The 26276-nt window shown below is 40.7% G+C and overlaps 1 protein-coding gene across 1 annotated transcript in view; it reads right to left on the bottom strand.

The window, feature by feature from the left end:
* Positions 1-26276, bottom strand: part of PUDP (pseudouridine 5'-phosphatase) — a 92990-nt gene that overhangs the window by 23179 nt on the left and 43535 nt on the right. The window contains exon 3 of the mRNA XM_008059070.2: positions 5424-5653. Within this exon, the coding sequence (XP_008057261.1) occupies positions 5424-5653 (230 nt within the window). The remainder of the gene's footprint in view (positions 1-5423; positions 5654-26276) is intronic.

The following is a 26276-nucleotide window of genomic DNA, read 5'->3' as shown; positions in this document are numbered from 1 at the left end:
CCAACTCAAAAAAAAAAAAAAAAAAGAAAGAAAGAAAAAGAATTTAAATACCAGCTACATCTTTCTTTCTCTCTTCCCCCCATTCTCCCGCCCCCATTTAATCTAGGAAAAAGTTGCAGAGATACAGAAACTCTTCAAATTTGATCAAGCTAATAGGAAAATATACCCAGTGATGATTTTCTTACATGCATTTCACTTTCTCTAGAAGTTCTGTCATTGTGGATAAGTTGTATTTTTTCTAACTGAACTATAAGCTTCCTGGAAAAAATAATGTCAGCATCACCCCTGAAATTTTTTCCTCCCTTATTGCCTATTTTTAATCCATTACCCAGTACTCCATTGAGCTGTAAAATACAAACACTGTCAACATGTTCCCCTAGGAACCTCCAGTGAGTTCCAATGCCTACTGCACCATGCTTGAACTTTCCTGTTTGGTTTCCAAGGTCTTCACAATTTACTCCAGGTGGCATCCACTCCTGTCAGACTTGTCCTGTTCAGTACTAATCCATTCCTCTGTTCCTTTTCTGTAAAAACCCTCAGCATTTATCCCAAGCCCTGTCCAACCCCCAGTGCTCCCACGATGTTCTACTTATTACTTCCTAAATGTACTTTTGGTCTTTTGCTGTCACACAAACCAGAGTTCCCTCCCTCAAGGTGTACTGTAGAAGTGGTCATGCCTAGAAAAGAGTTGAAAGAATTTTATAGAACACTCACATCCCCACTACCCACACTGCACTATTAACAAAGTGATAGTATAGTACTTTGTGAGTGTGAAAAAAATGAACTCGAAATATCTAAAGACTGCTGTAATGAGCCCACACTACCTATTTACATGGACTTACTTTTATTCATTAACAGATAAGCAGGTTTCCAGAACCCAGAATCTACCACCTCCCTTGTTTACCAATTGTAAATGTTATCTCACAACTTCCACTCTGGTATTTTAAAGAAGTGATAGAGAAAGAAATATGGAATACATACAAAACTCAAAGTCCTACCAATGATCACTTCTGGAGTTTTAAAATAGGAAAGGGTAACTATAGGTACATGTGCAAACAAGCAGTATCTGAAATGTTAATTGGAGTTACAACTGGTATTTTAAGAAAGTAGTAAGATACCAATGAAGAGGTAAAGAAGTATAGAGAATGATTTTCAAATGAACACATTTGTTTGTCAGGATGAATGGCTTGAGTTTTACAGTGAAGACACTGTACACAGTTAATCAGTGCTCATTTTTTTTATTCTTTAGGGGCATAAAACAGAAAAAACAAAAATTTCTTTTTTCGGCTTCTTTGTTCTGTTTTTTTGTTTTTGTTTTTTTGAGTTAGTTCTGCTGGGCTTGGTGGCTCAGCCTGTAATCTCGCGCTTTGGGAGGCCGAGGTGAGTGGATTATCTGAGCCCGCGGGTTTGAGACCCGCCTGGGCAACTTGGCGAGACCTCATCTCTACAATAAATAAAAAAATCAGCCGGGAGTGGTAGCATATGCATGTAATTCTGGCTACTCGGAAGGCTGAGGTGGAAGGATCGCCGGAGCCCAGCAGGTCAGGTCAAGGCTGTGGTGGCCGGGAGCGGCCAATGCACTCCAGTCTGGGCGACAGAGTGAGACACCAATTCAAAAAAAAAAAATAAAAGAATAGTTCTTGAAAAGAAAAAAAATTCTTTTGTTCTGCTCTTGAAAATAGAACAAAAGGATACAAAAATAATAATTTTTTTTAAACCCTGAAACGCGGCTTCTAAAACAGTAACAAGAAGACTAAAACATACAAAGTAGTGATGATTGGGCTATTAAAAACTGATTTCTGGTTTTATTTGCATCAAATATCACCACCAGAAGTCACATGTAAATGATGCCATGATTTTTGTTTTACAACAAAGATGGGCACTTTAGTGGCTTCTCCAGGAGGCTGCATGCTATGAAGCTGGAGCGCAGATGCCCTCTACCCACATGGTTGCCTGGCTTTAAGGGACAGGCTTGCAGATGCAGGGACCCTGCCTAACACATGGTAGGTGCTCTGACTAAGTGAGAACTCATTAGTAGGTTCTGGCAGACTTGTAAAGATGGCCTTATTTTTGCTTTTATTTTTTCTTAAGCACGAAAGAAAGATAAGTAACTTAGAAAATATTCTCAGTGAAAGCTTAATTCTTTAATGCTAGCTGTTATAACTTTCACCTAGTAAAATGGGAAATAATACTTAACATATTTAATAACCCTTTGATACCACTTGTTTTTTTTTTTACTACTTTGCTACTACTACTACTACTGCACTTAACTTGTTGATACCTACAGCATAATAAATCCCTAAGGTGCTTCTAAATCTCTTCAGTGACCAGATAGCCTGCATGGAGTGCCCTTGAACTCTGGAGGAACGCTGCCTCGTGGGTTCGCACCTGTACCACATCCGAGGGAAAGCAGCAAGACATCATTCAGGAACTCCATCATACTTCTCAAGTTCCTCAGCAACTGCTTCCTGTATTCCTAAGACAAGTACAAGGACAAAACCGGGGTGCTTCCCCAACTAAGAGTTTGTTAACATCTTCCTTTAGTGTCACAACATGCATATCACATAAAGAAAAGCCAAAAGCCTTCACCATATCTGCATAAGAGATAAGAGAAGAAACGTTTCACGTCTACAAGCAAATACATCTATAAGTAAACAGGGATTAGTAACAACGGGAATGTTTAGAACTCTCTAAGAGCTAAATTACTTTTAAAAATATGCTCATTTTTCTTTGACAAGTCTAATGCAAACATTGTCAATGAGAAGAACACCAGGATGTTAAAACACTATTTAACAAGCCTCTTTTTTGCAGGGTACTTTGTGAACAGAAATCCCTGCTCACCAGAATTGTGTCCTAGCTTTTATGGGTTTCATTGTGACTGCTCCCAAGCAAAGCCAGCATGTGGTCTCCACATAAACTTTGCTTCCATATATACTTTAAAACATGGAAACACCACATTTCCATTAACATGGTGTCTTGTAAAACAAGAACTGCCTGTAGTTCAAACTTAGTTTAACTGCCTGAGTCATACAAACAGATCACATTAAAAAGGCGCATACTTTACCTAGTCTTTACCAGTTTGTAAATACAGTCCTAAAAGCAAAAGCCTACACATCTGCTCCACTCGGGGAACCCGGCTAACAGTGTTCACTTTACTAGTGAACAGTCACTTATGTTCAACAAAGATAATGGTGTTTCTGGAAGGAAGACTTTATATCTGAAGCTATGGAATAATTCTTTTATAAGAGGGAAAATTCCTAGGAAAAACGAATACATTTCAATGGAAATTGCAACAGGATGCCATGAACGCAGACAGACACACATCCAGATATAAGAAGATGCACATTCCCATCCAGGGCATGTTCCAGTCACACCTGGAAGCTGAGCTTTGCCTCTCTGACTCACTAGCTGGGAGGTCTCAGGCACAACCCACATCAAGCAAGTGCAGTCAAATTGAATTCAACAATGAGATCTGAATCAGCCTAGGCATGTGCACTGCTAAGGATGCATCACTGTGATGATTCTTAACGGATGTGGCATCATAAAAAATACATTACTTGGTCTTTGCTTGGGTTCATGGCACAGAGCTCCTAGAATGCCTGGAATTTCCTGAGTGATTAACAAACTCTTTTCCACCTAGTGAGGCGCCTCTTGGTGGGTCCCAGGATAGCTTCAGGATGGGGTCTGGATGCCAGAAAGACAAAATATGTAATTAAAAGACTGGAACTTTCAGGCCCACCAGGGAGGGGACAGGGGCCTGAAACAGAGTTCAGTAACCAAGGGTCAGTGATTTAATTACTCACGCCCCCATAATAAAACCTCCATAAAAAACCCTACATGATGCGGTCTGGGGAGCTTTGAGGGTGAACACATGGAGGTGCTGGGAGGGTTGGGTGCCCAGAAAGGGGAGGGGGCTTTGCACCAGCTTGCCATACTCTGCCTTGTGCTATTCTGGCTATTCCCAAGTTCTATCCTTTATAACAAACTAGTAAAGGTAAACAAAATATTTTCCTGATTTTTTGTGAGTCATTTTAGGGAATTATCAGACCCAAGGATGAGGTTGCAGGAACCCCCAATTTGTGACTGGTGGGTCAGAAGTATAGGCAGTCCCGGGAATTTGTGATGGGTGTCTTTGGTAGGAGGAAGCCTTGTGGGACTGAGCCCTCAACCTGTAGGGGGATGCACTAGGTCTGAGAGGTAGTGTCAGAATTGAAGTGAACTTGGTGTTGGAGAGTCAGAGGATGGCATACTCAGTATCGTATTTCAGCTGCCTTTACAGGCTTAATGTAGTAAGTTGGATCCTGAGCCAAAAAAACAGATTTTAAAGAATACTCTAGTAGCTCAGCTTTATTGGGAAGAAGGTTTTGAATAATTTTACTTGAACTTGTGATGGGTGAAGTTACAGGCCAACAATTCCATCTCCTGGGTTACAGGCCAGCAACCCCATTGCCTAGTCAGTGATGAGGCAAGAAATGAAAAAGACCTTCCACCGAAATGCTCTTCCATGAACTAATACACCTCAAACTACTCAAGTCTTAACACACAGGAACCTAGAGGGAAGGAGACATTGGCAGGGGCTCACAGGGTCATCTCAATGGATGCCCTCCTCAGCTGCTCACAGTTATCCAGTCAATAGGAGCCCCCTTTCAAGAATGTCTCTGTTATTCTAGAATCTGTATCTGAAGATAGCTCAGGCAAAAGACTCCATCGGGGTAGTCACAGAGAAGTCAGAAGAATCTGGAGTCAGGCTGAACCACCACAATCAACTCTTTCTAAATGCTCTTTCTGGGTCACCTTAGGAGGAACAAGTTTGGACAAGAGGAGGAAGCCATGTGCCCATCTCTGCTGCAGCCTTGCGTAAGAAGTAGCTCCCTCAGCAGGCTTAGGGTGCTACAGCACACAAGTCCACCAGTTGCCACTTTCCAAAGGAGAAACAGATGGAAGTCCAAAAACTCTGCAATAAAAAAAATCACTACACACAAGAAACCGTAAAAAAATACCTTATCACAAGCAATTGGGAAGGGGAAGTAAGTTTTGATGATTTACATCTGAATTGCAATAACTACAGGCCTTAAAGCCTGCTCCTTAAAAATCAGAATGTTGTAAGCTCATTGACACCACTCCCCCCCACCTCCCCCCTTCCCCGGAAAACGTCTGAATAGACAGTGTTCTGGCAGATGTGTCTTAGAGACCCAGCAGATTGTGGCCCAGTCTCACAGGCCTGGTGACGTAGGCATGGGCACAACCCCTCACAGAATCCTTGGGCTGAGTTACCTCCCAGCCCACTTATCCAAGTTCTTAGGAGCACTCCACAGTGGCCCTTCATCAGTGCAATCCAAGACTTCTCATCTCTAACAAACACTATGTGGATGTTATTTGGTGAAACTCGGCTTGTTGTTGCTTTTCTCACCAATACTGCTTACCTTGTCCATGGGAGGAGGAGGAGAGAATCTCTTGGCACAGGCGAGAAATATGTCAGGGTCTGGCTTGCCATTCTTTACTTCAGGGTCATCTCCCAAGACGATGTGATAAAACAAACTGAAGAATTCTTTGTGTCTACTTGTCTTCATTTCGAATGACACAGACCCTGAGCTGGTGGCAACAGCAAAGGGTATGTTGTGTTTCTGCAGGTGGTGGATGAGTTTTTCAACACCTGGGGAGAAGGAGAGAAAGACTTCAGTGAAGTGGGTGTGGCCTCCACCACAACACCTTCTTCCCAGGGATGGTTCTTCTAGCTGTGTGATACTGTGTTCTCTTTGGAGTCCTCTTCTGAGGAGTTACCTGATCTAAGACAGTCTTAAGAAAGGTTATCAGCTCTGACACATTCCTACTCAAAACAAAACAAAACAAAATTCAAAAAAGCAATTCAGGGCTTAGCTACAGCATTCCCCAAAGTTATAGAAGATGATTTTACTGGAAAGAATTGTTGCTTTGTTTGCTTATCCTCTCTTTGAAATGTGGAGAACAGGCAAAGAGCAGGCACAGGAGGTGACTCTACCTGGGAGCTGGTCACAGTAACTGGGGAAGGCAGTGACCTCAGCAGGGCCTCACTGGACCATGCTTTTTTTTTCAGAGGCAATGAACACACAAGAACTATGCTTTTGGTGTTTTCTGAAAAAGCTCTGTATGCTATAGAAAGCAATTCAATCATTCCTCACACTGCTGAGGAGAGAAAATCACAAAGCAGTCTCCACCAGAGGCTGAGGGGAAAGGCTGTAGCTAAAAGACAGCTGTAGTGCTACTTAATAAGCAATCAGAGAACAAAATAAACCATGCTGAATACAGCTGATCGACAACAGTGCACCATGTGAAAAGAGCACTTCCCACGTGGTCATTAGCTATAAGGATTAAGACAGGTAACACACAGGTTACCAGAGTTATTCATAGAGCCAATTAAGAGAGGGCTAGTTATCAGAAATGTGTCAAAAATATCAATTGTACTTTCCACCCTTAACCCATGCTGACTAGGACAACAGTAACGTTGAAATCTACACAAAACATTATGGTTTACGTAAAATGATATTTTAAATATTCATATATTCATGACTATTTTAATAATAATATGAGGAAATGTCTCTACTTTCTCAATTGTTACAGACAAGAACGATGCAGTCATTTTTTTTCAAATACCTAAAACCATTCAATATAAGACAACAGATAGATATTATGAGCACTTGACCTTCTAGAGTGAAAAGGAAGGCATGGACAGATCTTAACTCTGGTCATTAGCTATAAGGATTAATGACAGGACAGAGTTAAACAAAGCAAATAATATAAAGCAAAATCTAGTACTCCACTGGATATAAAATTTATATCTAACATCCAATCAATAATTACCAAGCCTGCAACGAAGCAGTCAAATAGAACCCATAACCAGAAAAGGAAAGGAGTAGAAATGGACACAGAAATGACAGAGATGCATGGGATAAGTAGATAATGACCTTATAACAGCTCTATAAATATTATAAATATGCCCAGGATAGAGACTACATGAATGAAAAACAAAAACAGAAGCAAGATCAACTACATGTTGTCTATAGAAACCAACTTTAACATAAACACACAGGCAGACAGAAAACATAAGAATAAAAAACTATTCATTACTTAACTACCACTCAAAAGAGAGCCAAGGGAGTTGTATTAGTAACAGATGAGACTTCAGAACAATTAATGACTAATATCAAGGATAAATGGGGACATTTCATAATGCTATATAGGTCAGTTAATCAACAAGATATAATTATAAATATGTATGCATGAAATAACAGAGCTTCAAAATACAAATACATAAAGCAAAAACTAATAAAACTGCATAGAGACAAAGACAAATAAAGAAGGAAGTTTCAAACTCCTCTTTCAGTAATTGATAGAACAAGTAGTTAGGAAATAAGTAAGAATATAGCAGACTTCAAAAATACTATCAACAAGGTACAATAGCATATGCCTGTAATCCCCACTACTCGGAAGGCTGAGGTGGGAGGATCTCTTGAGCCCAAGATGTCGAGGCTGCAGGGAGTTATGATCATACCACTGCACTCTAGACCGGGTAACAGAGTGAGACCCTGTCTCTAAAAAAAAACCAAACAAAATAAAATAAAAATACTATCAAGTAACTTGACCTAATTGACAGTTACGTAACATCTCCCAGCAATAGCAAAATCTACATTATTTTAAACCGCACATGAAACATTCAGTAAGAAAGAGCATATTATGAGCCCTATCAAGAATTTTAAAATAACTGAAATACAGAATATGTTCTTCAACCACAAAAAAATTAAAATAGATATCAATAATAGAAAGGAATTTGGAAAATCACAAATATTTGGATATTAACACTCTTCTGTATAAGTCAAAGATAAAATCACTAAGGGAAATTAGATAATATTTTGAAGAGAATAAAAAGATACCAAAATTTCTGGGATGTAGTTAAACCACTGTTTAGAGGAAAACTGATAGGATTAAATGATGTATTAAATAATAAGGTCTCATATCAGTGATCTAAATTGTCATATTAACAATCTGAAAGAAAGAAGGTCAAGGATGACTTAAACTTTCACCTATAGAAAGTAAGGAAAAGAGCAAATTAAACCCAAAACAAACAAACAAACAAACAAAAAAGAAATAATGAAAATAAGAGAGGAAATCAATGAAATAGAAAGTAGAACACAAAATACAGAAAATCAACTAAATCAAAAGCTGGTTCTTTAAAACGATCAATTGGTAGACTTCTAGCTAGACCAATAAAAAAAAAGGAAAGAAAAAAGATCCAAATCTACCAATATTAGTAAGAGGGGATATCACTACAGATCCTTAAATCAATAAAAGAATATAAATATCTATTATAAGCTTAATGCCAATACATTCAACAACTTAGATTAAATGGGATACTTCATTGAAAGATACAAAAGTGTAGTTAAAGAAGACATTAACAACCCGAACAGCCCTCTATCAAAGAAACTGAATGTGTAGTTAAAACTTCCCCATATCTAGAATTAATGGCCTCACTAGTCAATTTACCAAACTCTTGAGAAAGAAATAATACCAATTCTAAACTGACTTTTCAGGAAATTCGAGACAACACTTTCCAACTCATTTTGTGATAGCAGCACTTCCCTGACACCAAAATCAGACAAAAGGCAGGAAAACTACAGATGTTATGAACATATACACATACCTCTACATGTAAAGAACAACAGTCAGCCAGTGTAAGAGTATTCCACATGAAGAGCATCTATCAAGTTTGACTATATTAGTTAAAAATATTAAAATGCCACACTAATTAGTTTGCAACAGCCACTGATCAGTATCACAGAGGATAGGATTAAATTTATTGGCTAAATTTCACTTTAAGCTTTAACCTAACTAGTGGATGAGATAAAAGAATGGCTATTTTTAAAAAATAGCCAATAATAAACTTGTCTGGATATATGTAGTGATTAAAGTCAAGTATCAAAAAGTTCTGAATTTAAGATAAGATTTTTAAGTTACTACATTACACAATTTTAAATCAACATTTTAAAAAAGAACAGGGCATATTTAAACACATGGCTCTCTCTAAAACACACTGTAAAAGAAAATTTTATTAAAGGCCTTTGGTGCTATTTAAAAAATTTAAATATAGATGATTTAATTTTAGCTTATCCTTCTATCATTTCTATTTCTGTGAAGACTGTACTCTGTAAAATACCTAATGTAACAGCATAGTAGCATACATAAACAAAGGCACACCAACGTGTCTATACTGGAGTGCATCTGAACAATTTTATTGATAGGGGAAGGAATAGAAAATGTTTTGGATTGACTATTTTAAGCCAACCACAGTATATTGAGATCCTTCAAAATGTTTGGAACCAGTATGAAGATGAAACCCAAGACAAGGAAGGATCTGACCCTCGTCCTTAGGCTATGGGACATCAGGCAATTATATACCCCCTTTGGGCTTCAATTTTGCCATCTGTCAAAGAGCAATGATTAACCCTTGTCATGTAGTTAATGCATGAGAAGGGTGATGCCTGCAAAACATCACGGCACATATAACTTCAGTGTATCATCGGTATTAAATGATTGTAATCTCCTGATAAACAACTGCCTGATTGCTTCACAAACTTTTATATCTTTAAGTATTACACACAGATTTTTTCTTATTCAGTGACTCTCCTTGAGAAGTAAAGACTAAAAATCTAAATGGAGTTCTATCCCAGGGAGAAGTTGGTTAATTTAGTATATAAATGGCATCGAGCTACTATCTCCTAGCACTTGGATGCTTACATAAGTTTAAGGAAAGGACAGAAAGACAGATCTGTTGCTATAGAGAATCAGTTCTTAAGGAATTAATCTCTCGGGGAAGAACTAATAAATGTGAAGACTCAGCCCTCTCAATAGGAAGAACAGTCCTATTTTACTCCATCCTAGAGACCCAAGGTGGGTGGGAATAAGGATGCTGCAATTAAAATGGATTAAACAAAGGAAAGATGCAGAAAAGACTGACAGCTGGCACGAGTTATCTCAGGTGTTCTTAGTATTCCTTTGTCGAGTGATCTATCCATCAGAACGCTCTCTGCACTACCTGGCCCTGAGACCTGTATTGAGCAAGAGAAGGAAGCATGGGCTACCGAGAGCTGACAATACGAAGGGGGAGAGAAAAACACCCAGGACTGTCCACACCATTAGTGCCATGTATGTTGAGAACCGTGTCCTGGCACTAAGTCTATCTCTACAAAGTGAGATGAAGAAGATGGCCCATGCCACTGGGGTAGACCATGTGGTCAGTTGATGGATGCTACTCAGTTACTCTTAAGCAGAACAGACACTGACACTGTCCTAGGACCAGATACACCTTGTAGGAGTCTGACTAGCATCCATCTCCTACATAGGCATCCTGTGGGCACGGGCCTCTTCTCATGTGACCCTCCTGTGTGTCAGGTGCTTTAGCATACCGCTGCCTTCTTACTTTTGCAATCACCTGAAAGGCGAGTTCACTAACATCATGGTGTTACACCTCAAAAGTTCCGAGGCTAAGTGCAGTGGGTTGAGTGGTGGCCCCCGAAAAAAACACATCCAAGTCCTAACCCATGGTACTTCTGAGCATGGCCTTGTTTGGAAAATGGATCTTTCATGTAATTAAGTTAAGAATCTTGAGAAGAGATCGCTCTGAATTTAGGGTGGACCCTAAATCTAATAATTGGTGACATTATAAGAAACAGAAGAGAAGACACAGGCAGAGAGAAGAAGACCATGTGAAGACAGAGACAGAGATTGAAGGGATGTGACCACAAACCAAGGGATGCCTAGAGCCACTAGGAGGCAGGAAGGATCCTCTCCCTAGAGCCTACAGAAGTAGTACACCCTGCCCACATCTGAATTTCAGACTTCTGGTCTCCAGAACTAGGAGATGATAAATTTGTTATGAGAAGTCACCTTGTTATGGCAGGCAGCCCCAAGGAATGAATACACAAGTCCTCTGTTCTTGAATGTGAATGAGCAGAACAGACATTGCCAGGTACTTGTGGAAAGTCTCAAATGTGAAAGAAGACTCAAACAGTCAAAAGAGAGGAAGCTGCTGAAAATAAAAATAATCCAGGGAAAAGTGGGTAAGGAAGCAATAACCATAATGAGAATTAGTATTAATAGGGACACAGAAGTTACTGAGTCCTTAAAACAAGAACAGAATGCAACACTCAGAAGAAGAAATAGCATGTGAAGGTTCAAAATAAGATAAAATCAGTACAGGAGACTTGAAATAGGAAAACTCAGCAATTAGATCAAGTTCTGTTTGGGATACTGGTCTAGGAGTTTAGGAGGTGGGTGGTGGACAGAAGGCTGCTCTCTCTTTCTTTCTTGCTTTAGAAATGTTATGTTTGATTTTTAAAACACTGAAAATACTAAAATATAACTTGAAAAAACTGCCTGGTTGATACTGCTTTATTTCCTGTAAGGTAGTTTCACTTCTTCAGGGTTGCCGAGAAACCCTGACATCCTCTTTCCTCTGCAGACATCCCAGGTTTCAGTCACGTCATCTTCTCCCTCCCCATCTTGGCTAAGGATCAGAATCAGGGCTGTTTCCTGCTTCTTTGTGGGTGAAGACTTAGCTTATTTGCATCACTTCCTGGAAGCTTTTTAAGACCCTTCCTCCTCAGGCACATGGGGCCATTCCCATCTTTGTAACCCCTTGGGCTTATCCAGAACACCCCTAGCACCTGGCTGCAATTATTCTGAGTTGTACATTTATGGTTATAAGCTGCCACTCAAGGACAAATCCTAACCTCTGTACTCGCAACACGCACAAGTATCTACTGAATGGTTAATTTCTGGTCCTCAGTTCTCCTTGTCCTCCTTCCTCTCCCTTCTTAGGAAAGAAGGATGGTGGTGGGGGCAGGGATCATTCCTTTTTTTTTCATGTAGTACATTTGGCCAACACATGGAATAGAAAGAAAGTGACTTAAAGATTTGGAAAGTGAACTCATTTTCTTTTGGTTACATCAACTACTTATGAAGCAAGCTGTGATTAAGCAGGTTGTGGAAGGTGTGAAGATGGTCCCTGAGCTAGACAATGTTCAGGATTTCCTAGGATTTGCATTTTGCATTAGGAGGCCACACTCAGGTGGCACATGCTGGGCCCTCAATAAATATCTAAGGTCTACATTGAATGGTCATTAAAAATAGCATTCAGCTACTTGAAAATTGCTGAGACTAGATTTTAAGTGTTCTCCCCACAAGTAATAAGTATGTGAGGTGATAGTCATGTTAATTAGCTTGATTTAGCCATTCCATAATGTGTGCATATTTCAGAACATCATGTTGTATGTGATAAATAGATCCAATGTTTATTTACCAATTAAAAAATAAGTAAAATTTAAAAAATAATATTCAGTTATTTGAGTTCATGGGGGGGCTTTCATGAATATGTCAGCACCCTCTATACATTGCAAACTTGTTAATCTTTGTAATAAAATATTGCCTACTGGCAAATATTCATCTGGGGCGCAAACATGCTCCAGTGGACTTCGCTGTCACACCTAGGCAGAATGTGTGATTAGATTTGACTGACGGACACATTTATTCAAGAGAATATCTTCAAGACCTGATGGAGTAATACAGGGTTTCCATTCTTATTTCTCACCTAGCTGAACTTGCTTGAGTGAGCTGGAACCATGTACTCTTGCAATGCTTCCTAAGACAGCGTCTATTCCAAGTTCTTCACAAATGTCACATGTGACATCACAGGTTAACTCTGTTCTGAACAACTCTGTGCTTCCGAATGTAAAGCTTTCTGGCACTTCAGAATGCAAGGGTTTGTCTTTGTCCCTGAACCCTGGGTCTCATTCGGGCAACTTGGTAAGTCAAGGAGTGTTCAGTCATTAATGGACAGTCAGGGGCCACACGCAGAAAGGCTGTGCAAGTATGAAAAGTTGAAGTGCTGAGTGGGTAACCAAGAATGGAGGCAGACTTACATAGGTCAAACAGGCACCTGGGACCCCATAAAATGGATGCCAGTTAAATTCAAATAATAAGGGGTGAGCTGTGTAGGTCAGGTATTCATCCAGGGGTCTATGAAATGGACTTTAGCTAACTTAAGCTTTAACATACACCTAACTTTTGAAAAAACATGTGCTGGTGCATTAATTTATCTCAAGATTTGTTGAAGAAAAAATAATTTTGTGAGGATAGATTGTCAATATTGTGAGAAACAGATATAGCCATACTTAGTGACAAGAGTGTCTCCTGAACCAAACTCTGGCCAGGCTCTTCTGAACCTTCTCTATGAGGCCCCAGCAATGGCCTATAAAGTCTTGAACAAGGTTGGGCTCGGTGGCTCAGTCTGTAATTCCAGCGTTTTGGGAGGCCGAGGTGAGTGAACTGCCTGAGCCCGTGGGTTCAAGACCCACCAGGGCAACTTGGTGAGACCTTATCTCTACAATAAATCAAAAATTAGCCGGGCGTGGTAGTGCGCACCTGTAATTTCAGCTACTTGGAAGGCTGAGGTGGGAAGATCACCAGAGCCCAGCAGGTCGAGGCTGCGGTGGCCGGGAGCGGCCACTGCACTCCAGTCTGAGCGACAGAGTGAGTACTCCAACTCAAAAAAAAAAAAAAAGTCTTGAACAAACGCCAACATAGTTTTTAACAGCTCAGGTCACATCCCTAGATGACCATAGCCCCCTTACAGTACCTGCCTGAGAAAAATCAAGGCTGCTAAAATAACTAATTGTTGGTTTCAGCCAACACCTGCTGACAGGGCCCTGTCTCCCAACTTCAGTGGGAGAGCAGGGACCTAACTTTATAAGCACCAGTTGGCAAACGAAGATGGGTTCACATGGACCAACCCTCTTCCCACTTTCTGTAATTTTTACTTCCGACTTTACTGAGCTCCTGTTGGTCTGCCTCCCTACTTTCTGAACATCCCCTTAAAATGCCCAGTCCCCTCTGTGCAGATCAAAGATGAGCCTAGTTTCACATTGGACTCTTGTCCCTCTTGAGGTAGTACATTATTGATGAACATCTGTGCTAATCACTTTAGTGTACTGCTTTTTCTTTGACACTAGAAAATAACCCAAATCAACACCCTGGAAGCATATAGTACTCATATTCACGTGTACAGTTGTTTCAACCGTCACTTTATGATTTTAAAAGAAATATTACATACCTTAAGGAATCTGGCTAATACAAAGATTTAATTTTTTATATGTTCTATATATTTATCCATTAAAATGGAGTCATCACTTAGAAACACTACTGTTTGCTTTTTAATTTTGCAAGTTTTACAGGAAACTTGCATTAGCCACAGCTGCTGTCAGTGCTTGGCTTTTAATAATTTACTCCAGAGCCAGGCCTCGGGCCATCAACTTTCAGACAGTCTCGAAGCTCCTGGGAATGTGCGTCTTTCTTAGACATCAGTGATTTTGGCAGAGAACCTCTTTCCTTTTTCCAGGCATTCCAAATGAATTTTGGTGCTTTGAAAAGGTGCTTGCTGTGAGGGAGAGGGCCCTGGGCTGTGTTCAGAAGCTCTACAGACCTAATTTACTGAGGACCTTGTACCAAGTCAAAGCTAATATCAAGGATCACAACTGCTTGTGAAACTGGGTCTGTCTTTGGGAACTGAGCAACTCAGTTACGTCATGGGTGAGAGGCAGTGTGGTGGTGTGAAAGAAAGAAAAACAAGAGAAAGGAATTGGGTTGAGGAGTTGGAGGATGAGTGAGATGCCAGCAGTGGAGATTGGTAGGAGCTCCTAGACATTCTTGCAAATGAATGTGGCTGACCCCGTGTCTCAGCTCATGTTCACCTGAAGCCTGAGAATGAGACCTTATTTAAAAATAGGGTCATTGCAGATACAATCAAGTTAATATTAGGCCATCTGAGTTAAGCTTGGACCTAGAATCCAATGATGATTTCTTTATAAGAGAAAGGAGAAGCACATATGGAGACAGAGATGGCCTGTGAAGATTGGGGCAGAGATTGGGGACATGCAGTTACATGCCAAGGAACACCAAGGATGGTTTTCAGAAGCTCGAAGAAGCAAGGAAGGAACCTCCTCTAGAGCCTGTGGAGGGAGCATGGCCCTGCCAACACCTTGATTTTGGACTTCTAGGGTCTGAAGTGTCAGATGAAGAATTTCTGTTGTTTTAAGCTACCCAATGTGTTAATTTTTTATGGAACACCTAGGTAATTAATACAATGAGTTGATTATGTAAGAGAAAACATGGATGGATTCAGGTTCTATCTGTGAGATGACCTTAAAGCACATTACCTCTCCTTTCTAAAGTTCTGGTACTTGACAGATAAATTTGTGATACTTGATATCACAAGACAGTGCATTAAACAGTGTGTATTCTTCTTTGACAAACATTAGTGACAGAAGGAAAGCAGTTGTGAAAATAAATGTAAACTAACTCCCTTCTAATCGTCAAAAGAACTGTTCAAGGAGGCCAGTTTGTGTTTATCTGACTTCCTGGTTGTTCTTGGGGATGATACAGGGAATGAGGATCAGATTGCTTTTAAAGGCACTGTAGTTCTACCCACAGCTGTCCACTTACTCTGCAAGGACAAACATTGTCTATAGTTCTCCAGGGTCACCAGAATGTTTTAGCAGCCTGTGTATTGTGACTGGTCAACCAAACAATCACCTTTCTCTAGAATCTAGCAGTATCATGTATGGTACAGTTTGTATATTGGCCCAATTTCATAGACTTAACTTATAACAGAATTTTAGATTAAAACAGAAAGCCCATGAGGGCAACTCAAACCATCAAGTGATGCCTGGTAGTTATAGGTTGATCAAATATAAGTTAAAGTTTTTTTTTTTTTGATCACTGAAAATAAAATAGTCAAGCTAACATTGAGCATAATGTAGAATTTTTACTTTAGGAAAATAAATGTTAAAATTCTACATTCTTTTCTATAAAATCCGTGTAAGAATGCAGTGTGATAATGAGAATGAGCCTCTGGTCTCGCTCATTCCTTCGCTTAGAACCAAGACTTTAGATGGAAGGGTTCTCAACCCGATCCTATTGACCTTAATTTGTTTCTCCTTCAAGCAGGTCATGAAATCTTAAAAACGGAACCTAAATATCCTTGTGTTATAGATTTGCCTTTTTAACAACTTACACAGAAACTTACCTCTAACCAGCATGGCATACTGATCCTTGATCCCTGTTTGTTTTTCTCTTTTGACGAATGACTAGAGTAGGACTTTACAATAAAATGCCATACTGTTAATAGCATAGGATACATGTGAGTTTCTTGGTGTTCCAGATTTGCCTCTGTAACAATCTGTGTGCATGTGGTACTGATCCCTGATCACTTGTTTTTACCCCAAGAGAGAATGACAAGACTAGGACTTCACAGTAAAATGCCATTTTACTAAAAGCATGGAATGCAGAAGAGTTTCCCTGCATTCTAGATTTACCTTTGTGACAACTTGCATGCAAATTGCCCTCTGACTCTAACATCAGGTACTAACCCATGATCCTTGCTTTTCTCCCCTTTAGAGAACAGTTATACTAGGATCGTATAATGTTATCAATAAAAATGGCTGCCAGAGACCCAAGACAACAGCTATAAATGAAAGAAAACGTTTCCTTCCCTGTATGTGTTGTGACCTGATTGAAGTGTAGGTTCCAAGCCTAATAAAAGGAAGGAATGAATATATAGATTACAGGGTGTCTAGAGAGAATGCATGTGCCCTAGAGAGGACAAGATTCCAGATTTAGGTTCCCATAATAGATGAGTGAGACCCAAGTGGCTAGGTAGAGACTCAGTGAGCCACATGATGCCAGCTTGGGGCACTGGTGGGAAGCTTTCTCAAGCTGGATGCTGCTACCTGTAGTTGGCCTTTGCATTGGTGAACCTCAAAATGTCAGTATTTGAAAGTCTTTGTCATGAAGTAACTTCTTTCCCCAAAGAGTTCCCCAGTATCTTTGTATGATTGTGCATAAAAAGAAGGTGAGGTGAAGGGACCTGTTGGTCTAACAGCTCAAAGTGCAGACATTTCTTGCATCTCCAATTTTATCTGCATCCTCCAGTCTTCCTGATCACTCGAGATATGAAGTCTCTCTGGTTCTACTTATCAACAGAATAAACATCCTGTTTTCTGCCCGGGATGGCAGGTCTAGGGGCTCAACTACTTCACATCTGGGATTTCAAACTGTCCAGTTGTTTTACTTAGCTGTTTGTTTGATCCTGCCTTCCTTTAAGTACAAATCCAGTCCACCATCTCTTTTTGAAAGGAAAGAGAGTCAAAAGAAGATTTCATAACATGTGAAAATGATATGAAATTCAACATCCAGTGTCCAGGGAGACAGTTTTATCACAGCATAGTCATGGCCACCTACTTATATACTGTCTACTGTTGGTTTCCTGTAAAAATGGCAAAACTGAAGGCTCAAGATAGACATTGTATGGTCTGCAAAACCGAAAACAGAGAAGTTTGCTGGCCTTGCTAGATAGTACATAAATCTATGCACAAGAGATTTAAAAAAGAGAGAGAGTGCATGTGAGAGACAGAGATAACATCAGGAAAAATAGAAAAATAAGAGTTAAATTTTGTAGTGCAGGAAGTCAGCGAGGCATTGGCTTCTAAACTCCCCACCCCCTTGTCTGTGACACTGAGTAGAATTGTAATCAATATGAATTCTTCAAGAAACTGATGCACAGACCAGATAGGAAATGAACCTCATTAGAGAACTACCATCCTAGAAATTGAGTCCAAAATCCCTAAGAACTTTCTTCCATCATCCATTTAACAATTATGCTTGAAGTATTACAGTATTATTAGAGCAAATTATCAAAATAATGTTGAAATTTTAAAGTATATATAGTATGTACTTTATAATAATATATATCTCATGGAAAAATACATACATACAAGTTTACTAATGTCTACTGTTCAATTCCTGTACTATATAACTAAACCCAATTATGGATAGTTGTTCGTTTACCATATATAGGATGTTTTATTAACCATAGGTCCATCATTTCAATGCAACCAGAAAGGGATAGACATTTTTAAATTAGAGAATTGTCTTAGTCCTATGAAACTGAGTTCACAGAAATACCTAATACACAAACAGTATGTATACAAAGATTAAATCAATTTTACATACTGTACCAACATGCTTAAAATATCCTCTTTAAACTGCCTTTCCAGTAGGCTGTGCCCAGTACAAAAAAAAATTACTTAAATAAGATTCACACTATCCAGATAGTATCTGACTTGGAAGTTTCACACCATTTTTGGAAATGTGGGACATTTATCCATTCCCTTCAAGCTAGCTAATAAGCGACCCTTTCTTTGATCATAGTCTCACATCTAGTCTCAGTTTTATAGGGACATCCAGTTTCTACACAGGAAACTCTTGTGTTCTTACAATACAGACACTGGAGGCTTCCAAGGAGGCTCACACCACTCCCCTCCCCCTCCACCAGGCCCGACCCAATCTTGTATTCCATCCCCAGGTGACACAGGTTCCCATTTACAAATTATGAGTCCATTGTGGAAATCCCCTATCAGGTTTAGTTTCAGGATCTGCTCCCTTTGCCTTCAAAATCAAGTACAATGTGTTCTTGTGTGTTATGATGAGGCAGGAGGAGAGTGACTTTGCCAAGTTTCACTTTGATATGAAAAAGATGTGGCACTGAACACTTCTAAAGTATCATGGGCAACTCAATTAAAAAGACTTTATAATCATCAGAGGGTTCCTGTCCTTTCAGAAACACCACAGCATTCTTTCTATTCTTTCAGATTTTGATATGTATTGTAAGTTGTCAATAGTAAAAGAAAAAAAGGGAAAGAAACAGAATAGTGGTATTTTATTCTGATCAACATACACTTAGTTCATCACCTGACGGGGGTAATTCAGATTTTCTATGTTTCAGAAGAATCCAGAAAGATCTGGGAACTCAAAGGAAAGGCACGTTTAACTGGGACTTTTTCTTCCATTGACTTTCTTAAGACTTGAAGAAAATGACCATTTCTAAACACTGACAATTCTGAAAAAAATAACTTATTTTGTATCTTCATTTATTTGCCTGAAAACTGCTTGAAGTTCTAATTTCCTTTACTTTGAATCACTTTTAATGTTGCTGCTTCTAAAGACCTGTCAGTACAAAAATCAATGTACAAAACAGGTATCTAAATAGCTTATTAATAGCCAAAGAGAGAAATATAAACTAGAATGTTAATAGCTCATTGAATTTTCCTGAGTCTTTATTATAGCTCTCTATATGTTAAAACAATTTAAGTTCACTTAACTAAACAAGCACCAAGAGTGTTGCAAAACCACATCTGAAATAAGGCATTAATTCATGGTAGAGAATGCCGCACTTGAGGTTCTCAATAAAAGTAGCCTAGTAATGGTCTACAAGTCCAGAGGTCAAATTACTCACTCGTCACTTCTCTAAACTGTATCCTTACCTATATAAAATACAAGTAAGACCAGCCCTGCCTACTTCACCAGTATAAAGCTGCAAATGATATAGAGATGTAGGAAAGATACGCAGTTTTCAATTTCCACACAAATATAAGGTAATAGAAAAGCATGCTCCCTTTAAATAACTCATATCAAAAAATGGATTCCTTTTGCCTTATGCAATTAGCAACAAACAAAAATAACAGTGTACCTTAAGCTATGGTAATCCCAAACTGATTTGAAAGTTATTAAACCAAACTGTAGCCTACTACAGTAAAATATAATAGTTTCTCATTTTTTTTTGGTTAACATTCTGCAGAAATTTCAATTCTGTGGCCAGATTTTTGAGTTTCTGTTGCGGTTACCTTCTTTCAATTATCTTGAATATAAAAGTCTTCCTTTTCATTGGCTCACACCTGTAATTCCAGCCTCTTGGAAGGTTGACGCAGGAAGATTACTTAAGACCAGGAATTCAAGACCAAACTGGGTGACAAAGTGAGACCTTTGACTCAAAAATAAATACACGAATGAATGGAAAAAAGTCCTGCTATGAGAGGCTATGCTTTGAAGAATCCTCTAGAAAGGAAACATTTAGAATTTCCCTATATTCTTGTGTCTACTCTGCTATAGAGATGAAAAGCCACCATGTATGGAAGATGGTGCAAAAACCATCCCCTAAGTTGTCCCCTCTTTGAGAAGGCCAGTACAGGAAAGTGTGCATGATGACACCAGGGCACTCCTGACTTCATTGAAACCTGCCATGACACTAGGCCCAAGTCACCAGGGAATGGGTGCTTCAGGGACACACGAGAAAAGCCTCTTCCCTAATGGGGTGTGTGATCCTGTCTGGAGGAGGGGAAACAAGCATATCTACATTTATGTGAAAATCCATAGTTGTATCTACACATCACTACATTCTACCTTGCCTGCCCAGGAGCTCTGCCAAAACACTGTTCTATAATCCTCAAATGGCTTCTTGCAGTTTAAAAAAGAATCATGATTTTTTTTCTTTTTATTGTGGTAAGACACATGTAATATGAAATTTATTATTTTAACCATTTGTCAGTGTACAGTTCTGTGGCATTAGGTACATTCACACTGTTGTGTAGCCATCACCACCATCCGTCTTCAGAATGTGTTCATCTCTCCAAGATGAAACTCTGTACCCATTAAATACTAACTCCCCATCCCCCTCCCTCAGCCTCTGATACCCACACCATTCTTTCTGTCCTATGAATATAATAACTTTAGGGACCTCACATAAGTAGAATCACACAATATCTCTCTTATGTGCCCGGCTTCTCTCACTGAGCATAATGTCCTCAAGGTTCATGTTGTACTATATGTCTGAATTTCCTTCCTTTTTAAGATTGAATCATATGCCACTGTATGCACCACAATTTCTTGATCCATTCATTCATTGATGGATACATGCGTCGCTTCCACCTTTTGGCTACTGTGAAATGCTGCTATAAACACAGGTGCACAAATATCGCTTCAAGATCCTGTTTTCACTTAAACTATATCTATAATATTTTATTGCCTGAAAACAATAACCAATCCTCCGTTGAAATATTTTGTCAGTTGTGTAACATATTCCTGAAATACTGTTATGAGTAGACTTTTCCAGACTGAAAATAACAATGCCATATTATATGTGCATATCTTGTCATTGTTGAGAGGCTGTACGTGGACAGTGAGATATTGGGCAGTTTCTGTGCCTGGCTGTTCATCTGCACAATAGGATCCTCCCTGCTCCCTGCAGATGCTCTCCATATCCTGACAGCGCCTGCGCGGAGATGTTCCCCACCCCCCCCCCCCCCATTCCCGACTGCGCCTTTGCAAAGAGCGCCCCCCCATGTCCTGACTGCGCCTTTGCAGACAGTGTACCCCTTCCCTGTCCTTAAGCCTGTGTGGAGATCGCCCCCCCCATGTCCTGACTGCGCCTTTGCAGATGGTGTACCCCCACAATGTCCTTACTGCGCCTGTGTGGAGGCTGTCCCCTCCCCCACATTCTGATCGCGTCTTTGTGGAATATACTGGGTCCATAGTCCTACTGCGCCAATGCGGAGAGTGCCCCCCCACATCCTGACCACGCCTTTGCAAAAAGTGCCCCTCAAATCCTGACCACACCTTTGCAGAGAATGTACCCCCATACACGTCCTTACTGCACCAACATGGAGACCGTCCTCCACCCGTGACCTGACCACGCCTTTGCGGAGACTGCATCTCCACAACCTGACTGCACCTTTGCAGAGGATGTACATCATCCATGTCCTTACTGCGCCAAATGGAGACTGCCCTCCACCCCATGTCCTGACCGTGCCTTTGCGGTGACTACCTCCCCATCCTGACCACACCTTTGCAGAGATTGTATCCCATATATGTCCTTACTGCGCTAACATGGAGACTGCCCCCCACTCCATGTACAGACCGCGCCTTTGTGGAGAATGCACCACCCTCAACCAAATCCTGACTGCGCCTGCGCAGAGAATGTACACCCTCCCACCCCCACCCCCCACCCGTCCTGACTGCGCTTGCGCGGAGGGTGTCTACCGCCGTTCCGCACACTCACTCGTCCAGACTGCGCCTGAACCGGGAACATACAGCATCGAACAACCCCAGAGCCCGTCTGCCGCTCCGCGCTGTCCTATGCTGCGGCACTCTCTTGGAATACGACGACTTGGTTCAATCCGTTGTGGTCACCTATCTACCCATTTTCTCTCCGCCGAGTTGAGAAGCTGTTAAGGTAAGGATTTCTTTTATTCATTATCTTTATACGCCCAAAGATTTAGAAGAAATCCACTGGAGAACAGCCACACATTTAAAAGCAGAAATTGTAATTCTTTGAGAAAAATCTTTACATGCAGTTATGTAATATCTAGGATGATTAGAAGCAAGGATTTCGATCTCATTTTCCTTGTCTAAGATTTCATTACAATTTACTAAATAACAAACAAAATAATTAGGCATCTATGAATGCTGCAATGTTTAAACCAGCAAAAAAGGGATAATGTCTATATTCGTCATCACATAAGCTGGTATTTTAAAGGGAAAAAAGGGGTAAAAATTTTAAGAGCTTATCACTTATATCTGACCAACAGTCTGTTTCTAAGGCAACTCCCCCGCCCAGTCATAAATTTTTCTGGGCACGGGACTAATTTTGATTTGTTAAATAGAAAGAGAGCGCAGTGTAAGTGAATGTATTATCATGATTGTTAGCCTACAATTTTCCTTTTCACTTGTTATGTGTGCCCTTTAACTGTGTGGTTGCCCAATGAGTACAATAAGCCTAATTAAAAACCACTGGACTCCCGGCTTAGCCAGTAGTGCCTCTCAAGCGATTACGGATTGCACCACTGCACTCCAGCCTAGGAGAAAGAGCAAGATCTTGTCTCTAAAAATACAAATTAAGCCTGGGCAACAATGAAGACTTGTCTTAAAAAAAAAAATTATCCAGGCATGGTGGGGTGCACCCATAGTCCCAGCTACTCAAAAGGGTGAGGAGGAAGGGTGGCTTGAGCCCAGGAGTTCGAGGTTACAGAGAGCTGTGGTTGTGCCACTGCATTCCGGCCTGGGCATCAGAGGGAGACCTCATCTCTAAAAAAGAAAAATAATCAAGAATTGGCCAAGTGTCCCCAAATCAAACCACCACCAGAAACAGAGAGCCTTTCAAGGCAGATTCCTTAAACTGCTGTATAGACTTCTCTGTACAGATTAAGTACTACTCTGAAGGGCTGATTATTGTGGACTATGTGAGAACACATCCTTTTACCTTTTTACTTTGCTGCTGTCTACCGCGACCTAAGGTCACCGCCTACATCATCTGGGGCGGTAGAGCATTGTGGCTAAGAACTGTGGATTCTGTATTCCCCACCAGGGCTCGAGGTCAGCCTCTATAATGAGAGGCTATGTGACTCGGGGCAAATAACTTGAACCCTGCCATTTCCTGTGAAGTCCTCCGTCACTAAGGAGGAGAAACCAAAGTAACACAGCTTGCCGACATCTTCTTGAAACTGTCCCCGACAAGAATCATGTTAATACCGCAGAAGCAGATTAAAACAATCTTAGAAATGCTCCCAGGCAGGAAGTACTCTAAGCACCTTCTAGTTCCCAAGAGATACCCTGCATTGCAGAAGCCATAATGGGGATCTGCCTAAGAGCCAAGGGAAAAATGTCCTCACTTTCTGTAGACCTGTCTCTTTAGAAAAATAATGGTCTAACAATTTAATTAAATAACTTGGGATTCTGGTGCTATGAATCATGTATGTGCTTGCTTTGAGTTTTGGTGAATTATGTGAGCTGCCTCATTCCATAAAAGTGGTCGTGGCTGGGTGTGGGCAAGCATGTCTGTGCGTTCATGTTTGTGTGTGGGGGGCATTAAACTACACACAAACAGAGGCAACATAAAAGGCTGGAATGAGGTAACCTAAATAATTTAAGACTGGGTACGGGTTACCTCCAGGGAGTGGGAGCTAGAGGGGCTTCTAGTTTTAACTCCATACATTTTTGTATTGTGTGAAGTGCCATTTGTGTAATTTTTTTTAAAGGCGTGACATCCTAGTTGTGGTTTACCATGAAAGGACAGTCTCCCTACTTAATACTGTCCTTTCATCCCTCTAGTGGTGAATTTCATGATTCTAAAAACTGTCAATTCTGAGACTCTTTCTTTTTCTTTTTTTTTTGAGTTGGAGTCTCACTTGGTCACCCAGACTGGAGTGCAGTGGCCGCTCCCGGCCACCGCAGCCTCGACCTGCTGGGCTCTGGCGATCCTTCTGCCTCAGTCTTCCAAGTAGCTGCAATTACAGGCACGCGCTACCACACCCGGCTAATTTTTTGATTTATTGTAGAGATGAGGTCTTGCCAAGTTGCCCAGGTGGGGCTCGAACCCGTGGGCTCAAGCAATCCACTCACCTCAGCCTCCCAAAGCGCGGGATTACAGGCTGAGCCACCGAGCCTGGCTCTTTCTTTTTCATATGCTCTCTACTGCAGTAATTAGAGATTCTTTTAATCTTTGCAATTCTGGAGCCTCAAAGCTCAAGTAACAAATCCTGCAATTTTTGTTCCAGTACTGGTCTCTTAGCTGAGTTTTAATTTTTGCTGGCACCATCTCACATTGTCACCTGGCACGGGTTTGTGGTCCACTCAGACCTTGTAACTCACTCCACTGTAGGTTATATCCGTATGTCCTGGGGGTATTAATCAGGGCTCTCCAGACAAACAGAACCAATAGGAGATATAGATATTCTTATTATGAGGAACTGGTGCAATGATTATGGAGGCTGAGAATTCCTACAATCTGCCATCTGTATGCTGGAGTCCTGGAAGGCCAGTGGTACAATTTAGTCTGAGTCTGTGTCTTCCAGGTGCCAATTATTGTGTTCCACAAACCCAGAGGATTCTTCCCAAGTATGGGCTCCACTCTGGCACAACTCCACTTCAAAAATCCCAATGGTTCTCCACTATCAGGAAAAGCAGACATAGTAGCTCTGGATTAAGGACCTTAATTCACAGAGCCAAAATGCCTGCCTATCTCTCAAGTACAGCAATGCGAAGCTCAGCTTCACACTGTAATAGAAGCGTATGTGTTTGCCGAGTGGAATCTTCCACATGTGCCATGTTCTATTTGGCATAACTTTCCCCCATCCCTATCTTCCATATCTGGGTTCACGTTCCCTGCCCCCCACCAAGGTTGTCAGCACTCCTAGAATAACTAGCTTTACTTTCTGCTATGTGCCTTTGGCAACGTTATCCTGAATTTCTCATGTTGACATGTAACTATATGCTACTATGGATTTTCTCTTAAATATCATAGATATGCAAGTCTCCTCTCCCTGGATTGATTACACATTCCATTAGGAAAGAAGCCTGTCTTCTGTGTTCCCCTGAGCACCCACTCAGGACTAGATGCACAAGGATTCTGTAAGAAAAGGGGAAAGCTGTAAGCTGACTCCCAGAGAACAGACACCTTCTTGCGGGATGGAGGGAGGAAAGCATGCTCCTAAAAGAAAGGGTGGTGATGCATGTGTTATCAGCCACAGGGGATGCATTAAGAAAACAAGAGCAAAGTTGTTTTTTTTTTTAAAAAAGCAGGAAGATGAAAACAACGACATAATTACATATAAGTCAGTCTGGCAAAAAAGAAACTGACTTGGGAAAAAATGAGACCACAGGCTACATCGTGTGAGTAGTATCCATGTCATGGCTGGTTTTTGCTTTTCCATGAAGTTGAGCAGAGAACAAATTTACTAATGCCTTGGGGGGGGGGCGATGTTAAGAGTGAAGACCGGCTCCACCTGGATGAGGAAGTGACACAGGTGCCTGCTAGGAGCCAGTCATTGGGCATGGTGTTCCAACCACATGTATTTTTTTCCAAAAATTTGTGCCACAATTTAAAAGATAGGCTTATTTTCTTAAAATAACTTAGCACTTGGCTGACCGATAGTTTACATTTAAACATTAAGTCATGTAGTAAATGCCTCAAAACTCAATGCTCAAAAGGATTTCCCACTGATGACATTTTTGACTCACCTTTTCATGGGGAGAGACTTCCAGAACTGTTAGCAATTAAGCAGCTGATATGAGAGCGCTTCAGGTCTGTTCTGCCTCAGATTTCAAGACCATTAGGACCACCCTGTCTTTATGGCTCCACTGAACCAAGTGCAGAGACAGCACCTATACCTGTTAGGCCACATGCCTCTTGCATCATAATCAGTGCAAAGGGACATCTCCTGCACCAGGGTCAAGCAGACACACCTCTGCATCATAATCAGGCAGAGACACGCCCCTGCAGCATAATCAGGGCAGACTCACCCCTGGAGGAACAATCAAGCTGTTTCACAGGTGACTAGCCCAGGCAGACATCTCTGCAGCAT

The sequence above is a fragment of the Carlito syrichta genome, unplaced genomic scaffold, assembly GCF_000164805.1.
Source record: "Carlito syrichta isolate Samal-C Ts95f unplaced genomic scaffold, Tarsius_syrichta-2.0.1 Scaffold303684, whole genome shotgun sequence".
NCBI classification, from domain to species: domain Eukaryota; kingdom Metazoa; phylum Chordata; class Mammalia; order Primates; family Tarsiidae; genus Carlito; species Carlito syrichta.
The sequence above is the reverse complement of the archived record's forward strand: the minus strand, read 5'-3'. Positions and strand labels throughout refer to the sequence as shown.